Here is a 6,114-nt window from a genome sequence, read left to right as displayed (position 1 = left end):
ACAGTTTTTTACATAGAAAATCAACATGGGGGACCAGCAGTTAGCGTAATGGCTACGTCTCTGGACTCCCATGTAGTTGATCGTGGTTTGCGTCCTGGACTCGGTGGCTTAAACTCACACTGGGCACATGTGTGTGTGTGCCCAAGATTCCGAAATGAGGATGGAGAAGAGATTGTGGTGTGGCCATCCCTTCTAGGGGGTGATTTCTCACTTTCTGTCTCTCTGTCTCTGTCTTTCTGGTAAGCAAGCACACACACCCTATAGCAAAAATCTCTCAAAAAGTAAAAAAATCTACATGAATAAGTTTAGTTATTCAAGATATATTCAGTGAACAGTGAATACTCTTAACAAAATTGAAGTAGTACTAAAAGAGTACTATTAGTAAGCCTAAAAAGGTGGATCAAAATTGTATTAAGAGGGCAGAGGTTGTAGACTTAAGCATCAGCTGAGTTCTTGCAGGAATTTGAATGGAGAAAAAATATACAAATTGAAGAAATAACTCAATATTGGTGTAAAGGACTGCAAAGACAGTGGAAAGCCTTGTGGTTGGACATAGCTAAAAATAAAAAAAAGAGTCTACTTAGATATAGTATATGAGGACACATAAGATAGCAAAATTGAGTTCAAGCTTTCAAGCTTGAGAAGCAGTTAGAATTATCATTGTAGAGGAGTCATGAAGTTAATCCAAGAAGATGAAGTGATTATTTCCATAGGAAAACAAGTTCAGATTAAAATGTGAATTTTCAGGTGAACATTGTAGAAATGGACTTTTCCAGGAAGATGTTAAGAAGCCAGACTGCACATGGCTCAGTGGAGAAGGAAAGAAATAGGCCTGGATATAGTGGTCCAACTCCAGAGAGATGTAAGTTGAACTCTGAAAATGAATAGTACTTGGATTTTTTAGTAGAATATTTCTTACTGATCACTTTATCTTCTACTGAACAATATACATAACAAACAAACAAACAAACATGAGTTACTGGTTATAGTTGTACCAAGCCTAATGATAGATAAATTGATATTAAGAGGTTTAAATATTCTTGCTGTTTTGGGTAAAAGAACATTTTGTCAAACAATGAAACTTGGAAGTACAAGTGACAGATTTCCTCTTGATTGCCATTAAAAACTTCCATCCATTTCTTCTTATCATGAATTGTATTTAACACACAATTATTCAAACATCTTGACTGATATAATGGGAAATAGTCCGAAAAAAAGAAGTTAAATCAAAATTAGGCAAGCATTTATGGCAGAGTTGACTGCTCTTAGTTCAAAGACCATTTGGTTCATATTGATGGAGATATTAGCACAGAAGTAAAAGTGTATATAAAAACACATGAGAGAATTGTATTATCCCAGTTCTTTCCTAATGTCCGGTTGAGTGCACTTCATCAGAGCAGGTGTTTGTCATCATTTTAGACATGAAATCTAAAAGTATTTTTTCTTAAATAATTGTATGTTCTAATGTGCTCATAGACTACAGAAAATTTCAGCATATGGATGGTCATAATGGATATGTGAAAACTTAATCACAAATCAAGAGTCACTGAATAGAAAAGAGGACTGATTTGATGTGGTTAATGGTATAATAATTTAGAATTACATGTCCGACAGAAAGAGATGAAGAGAAATGGTAAATTCACAGTAGTCGGTTAAATTATAGCTCTAGAATAAGCCATTTTAACAAATAAGAAAAGAAACTCTGATGCCAATGTATCAATAGCAGGTACAATAAGCATAGAAAACTACTTCGGGAACATATCCGCTAAAAGTATTTTGGTGAGGGAAAAATAGAAACCAAGACAAATGTTTTATTTAAAATATTCAGTAGAAATAATGTTCTAATAATACGATGAATTTATATCATAACAAAAATTTCTTCATATACTATTTTGACTGGTTGCTTCTTTCTTTTTCTTTTGGTTTTAATTAGTCCTCCTTTTGATATTCTTTTGATGAAACCTAAAAAAGTAAAGGCAACGAATTTAAGCATGATAAAGTAACAAGTTCAAACATTTGTTTTTAAATTTTCTCAAAATATCTTTTAATGTTCAAATCCATAATGTATAATTTGTTTAAGAGCCTTTAATTTAGGGCCAGCAGATGGTGTGGTGGTTAGTGGTGGACTCTCACATGGCTGACTGTGATTCGAGTCCCATACCTGATGGCTTGAAAATCATGTTAGGCCATGCTGGGCACATGTGAGTGTGTTTACTCAAAGTCCCAGGACGAGAACGGAGGAGAAGAGATGGTATGGCCATCTCTCTTTGGGGGATGACTTCTCATTCTCTCTCGCTGTCTCTCTCTGGTGAGCACACATGCCCTGCAGCAAAAACCTAAAAAAAAAGACAAAAAAACTTTATTTTAAGGGTGTCTTTGTGTAGAATAACTTATTACTTATTTCTAAGAAAGTCACTTCACATATATAAGACTTCACAATATATAAGTAGGTTGTTTTCATTAGCTTATCTTTAGTTAAAATTTATGTTCAATTTATTTTAAAAAGATTTATATATAATATATACACACATATATACATATATAATATATACATATTATATATATAGATGATATACACAATGATGCAGGCTTTATGTAAAATAGTAAATTAAACTGAAAATTAAAAAGTGAAAATGTCACTGAATAATTGATGGAATTATAAATAACTTATAAATAACTTTTATTTAAATCTTTCTTTTCTACTATATAGATGCATTGATTTTATATTCAGAATAAATTAATATATATGTTAAAATTTTGTGCAAATAAGTAAATTAAAGGTATTTAAACAAAATCCTCCCCCCTTCATAGGGCACATGTACTCACCCAAGAGAAAACGAGAGGGAGAGGGAGAGGGAGAGAGAACCTCTCAATGGACATGGTCACACCACTACCCTTTTATCCCCATTCCTTCTCTCTGACAGGATTTGGGGGACATACACATATATACACACATGTGCCTGGCATATTTTTCAAGCCATAGAGTCAGGATTTATCTGTGATTGGCCATGTGACATCTGGCTCCTTTAACCATTGGGCTACAAGATTGACTCTACATATAATCCTTTAAAATGAATGCTTATTCTTTACACATTAAAAAACTATCATTGGGGCCAACACATGGCATAGTTGTTATGTTGCTTGACTCCCACATGGCTGACCATAGTTCAAGTCCTGGACCTGGTATCTTGAAACTCATGCCAGGTGTGTGTGCCTGTATACCCAAGATCACAGGAGGAGAACAGAGGAGAATAGATTACAGGATGACTATCCCCTCTGAGGGTTAATTTTTCACTTTCCCTCTAACTGTCTCTATCACCCTCTCTCCAGCAAGCACACGTGCCCTATGGCAAAAACCCTGAAAAGAAAAAAAAAAGAATTATCATTTTTAACGAAAAAAGTTTATTTTTTTCCTATGAAGACACATTAAGGGGAATTATAAGCAATGTATCCATCAATATTATTTAAATATATAAAAAAATCTGTTAGCTAAATGATAATTCTTTGTTTCTTTTCTCTTCATTTGCCAGAGGCTATGTGCACTCCCCAAAGAAAGAGGGAGTAGGAGAGGGTGTAAGTACTGCCCGATGGAGCTTGGTTTTGCTGCAATGCCTTCTCATTTTTCTATCCCATCAGGATCTGGGCATGCACACACATTTATTATTTAAATATATAAAAAAATCTGTTAGCTAAATGATAATTCTTTGTTTCTTTTCTCTTCATTTGCCAGAGGCTATGTGCACTCCCCAAAGAAAGAGGGAGTAGGAGAGGGTGTAAGTACTGCCTGATGGAGCTTGGTTTTGCTGCAATGCCTTCTCATTTTTCTATCCCATCAGGATTTGGGCATGCACACACATGTGTCTGGTCTGTTTCTCAAGCCACTGGCTCTGAAATTCAAACCATGTGGGATCTAGATCCCTTAACTACTACGCCATGGGGCTGGCTCCATTCTTAGTTTCTTATAATAAAGAGAAATAATTTTCTGACATGTTAAAGGTTAACATTTATTTGTTTATAATTTCAATGTAATTGTTATCCTAAAAAACAGTGAATTAATGGTGACAATATCTTCTATACCTCTTTTACATGTCCTAATACATGCTTTTTTAGAAGTAAAATTGTTTTCATTTCCCCCACATCCGCTGTACTTAAATGGACGGCATCTCCCAATGATGGAATTGTAGTAGTATCTGTTCTCATTAGCTGCACACAATCCTCTGTCTGCTGGGGTGAGACACCATGAGGGACCGTAATATTCTGAAAGCATCAAGAAAACATGGTAAACCAAATATGATAGTAAATCTGGGCCTCCACAGTATGTCTTATGTATAGATTACTTGTGGCATGTCTATATAAAACAATAATCTGATTAAGTAAGAGTAGAATTTAATGCAGTTCATTAATTTCACTTCCAGGAAAATCTATACGTTTCTACTACACTGAAATCTTTCTCCAATAAGTAAGATATAGGCACATTTGTTAAAGAAAGTGTCATAATTATTTTCATATGGAAAAAGTAATCATACATAATCAAAATAACCACTCTTAACTTCAGAAAATTTGTCAAATATATAAATATTTGTTAAATACACACACACACACACACACACATATATATATAAAACATCAACATTTGTTTGTCATTAGTTCATGGATATTCTGTTTTAGAAAAATTCCTGATGAGCAACGTCCTTATTTGTCACACTACAAAACACTGAAGCTGAGGAAGAGTCTTTTCTTGATTCAATAACGATTTAAAATGCAGAATTTCAGATGCAACATGTTGTAAGTTCAATTTTCAGGGAAGGTACCCAGAAGACATTTTTAACTTGGCAATAACACTTTTTTCTTGTGAGTTACAGTATCAGTTCTAGAAGAATTAGATGTTTTTGCAATAACTTTCCAAAACAGGCCAAAAAAAGCAACTAGAGTAATAAAAGGAACCTTCATTTCCTTAAAGCAAAGAAAAAAATTAGTTTCAGATTAATGATAGTTTTCAGATCCTCTGGAAATTTCTGTCAGAATGGGAAAGCTGGCACTCTTCAGAAGCACAGGAAGACCGCTTGATGTTAATAAACAAATATTGTAGGTAAGTTGTTAGGGATCAGTGTAAGAAAACTTCACTGGCTTGGCCAAAGGGAGAGAACTGATATAGGAAATGCAGACAAAGATGACTTTCTAAATATTTAATATTGGCAGAAAATAGAACTTCAAAGAATCCAGTAGCTAAGGAAGACAAGTAGGTTGATGCAGAAAGCAAGAAGTAGTTTTGTTGGCAAGTGAACCCCAGAAGAATAAACTATAAAATATTTAAATTAAAGAAATTGAGAAAAATATTAAAAACTTAAATTGATGTAACCATTTTTACCACCTTCTGCCTTCTAGATACATAAAGATTGGGGTGTCACGATGGCTCAAGTAATAGAGAAATTATTTCTGGAAAATATCTGGCAGGTACTGAATACTATGGGAAGAGTATAAGAGGTCCTCTAAAAGTTCTTGGAGTATGTATTATCAAAAATAAACATGAATTTAAATTTATTTTCCATCGAAGTAAAATTGCACTGCATTTTTATTTTCCATTATTTAATTGAAGCTCTCATATATGAAAAGAAATTTTGAAAAGATATTTCTTTGTGTCAAAATTTAAGAACTGTGATTAACATAAAAAATATTAAGTTTCTTTTAGGTCCTTAACTAGGTATATAAACATGTTAATTTTCAAAGAAACTTCTAGGATGCTTAAACTGAAACATTGTTCAAATTCATATAGTCTTTTTTTTAGAAGGTTTTTTTTTTTTTTTTTTCAGTTAGGTTAAATGAGCTTGCTGGAGAGACAGTGGAAAGGAAAGTGAGAAATCACCCCCCAGAGGATGACCATGCCACAATTCCATCTTCCAATTTCCTCCTGGGATCAGGGCTACACATGAACATGCACCTGCTGTGATTTTTCAAGCCACTGGGTTCAGAACTTGAATTGTTGTCAGTCATATGAGAGTCCAGTGATATAACCACTCTACCATCTGTTGGTCCCAAAATAGTATAGTTTCCTTATATTTTTCCTTATCCTCTGTGGATTTGGATTATAGTGCATGATTACGTGCCATATTATAT

General features: G+C 33.8%; 1 protein-coding gene across 1 annotated transcript in view; it reads right to left on the bottom strand.

Moving 5' to 3' along the window:
• Positions 1 to 225: 225 nt before the first annotated feature.
• TFPI (tissue factor pathway inhibitor) overlaps positions 226 to 6,114 on the bottom strand; it is a 95,433-nt gene continuing 89,544 nt past the window's right edge. The window contains exons 7-8 of the mRNA XM_006147847.3: positions 4,078 to 4,257; positions 226 to 1,962 (exon numbers count right to left, since the gene is read on the bottom strand). Of these exons, the coding sequence (XP_006147909.1) occupies positions 1,859 to 1,962; positions 4,078 to 4,257 (284 nt within the window). The 3' untranslated portion in view covers positions 226 to 1,858. The remainder of the gene's footprint in view (positions 1,963 to 4,077; positions 4,258 to 6,114) is intronic.

This window comes from Tupaia chinensis, unplaced genomic scaffold (assembly GCF_000334495.1).
Source record: "Tupaia chinensis unplaced genomic scaffold, TupChi_1.0 Scaffold000225_1, whole genome shotgun sequence".
Classification (NCBI taxonomy): Eukaryota; Metazoa; Chordata; class Mammalia; order Scandentia; family Tupaiidae; genus Tupaia; species Tupaia belangeri.
Note: the sequence above shows the minus strand (reverse complement) of the source record. Positions and strands in the feature narration are given on the sequence as shown.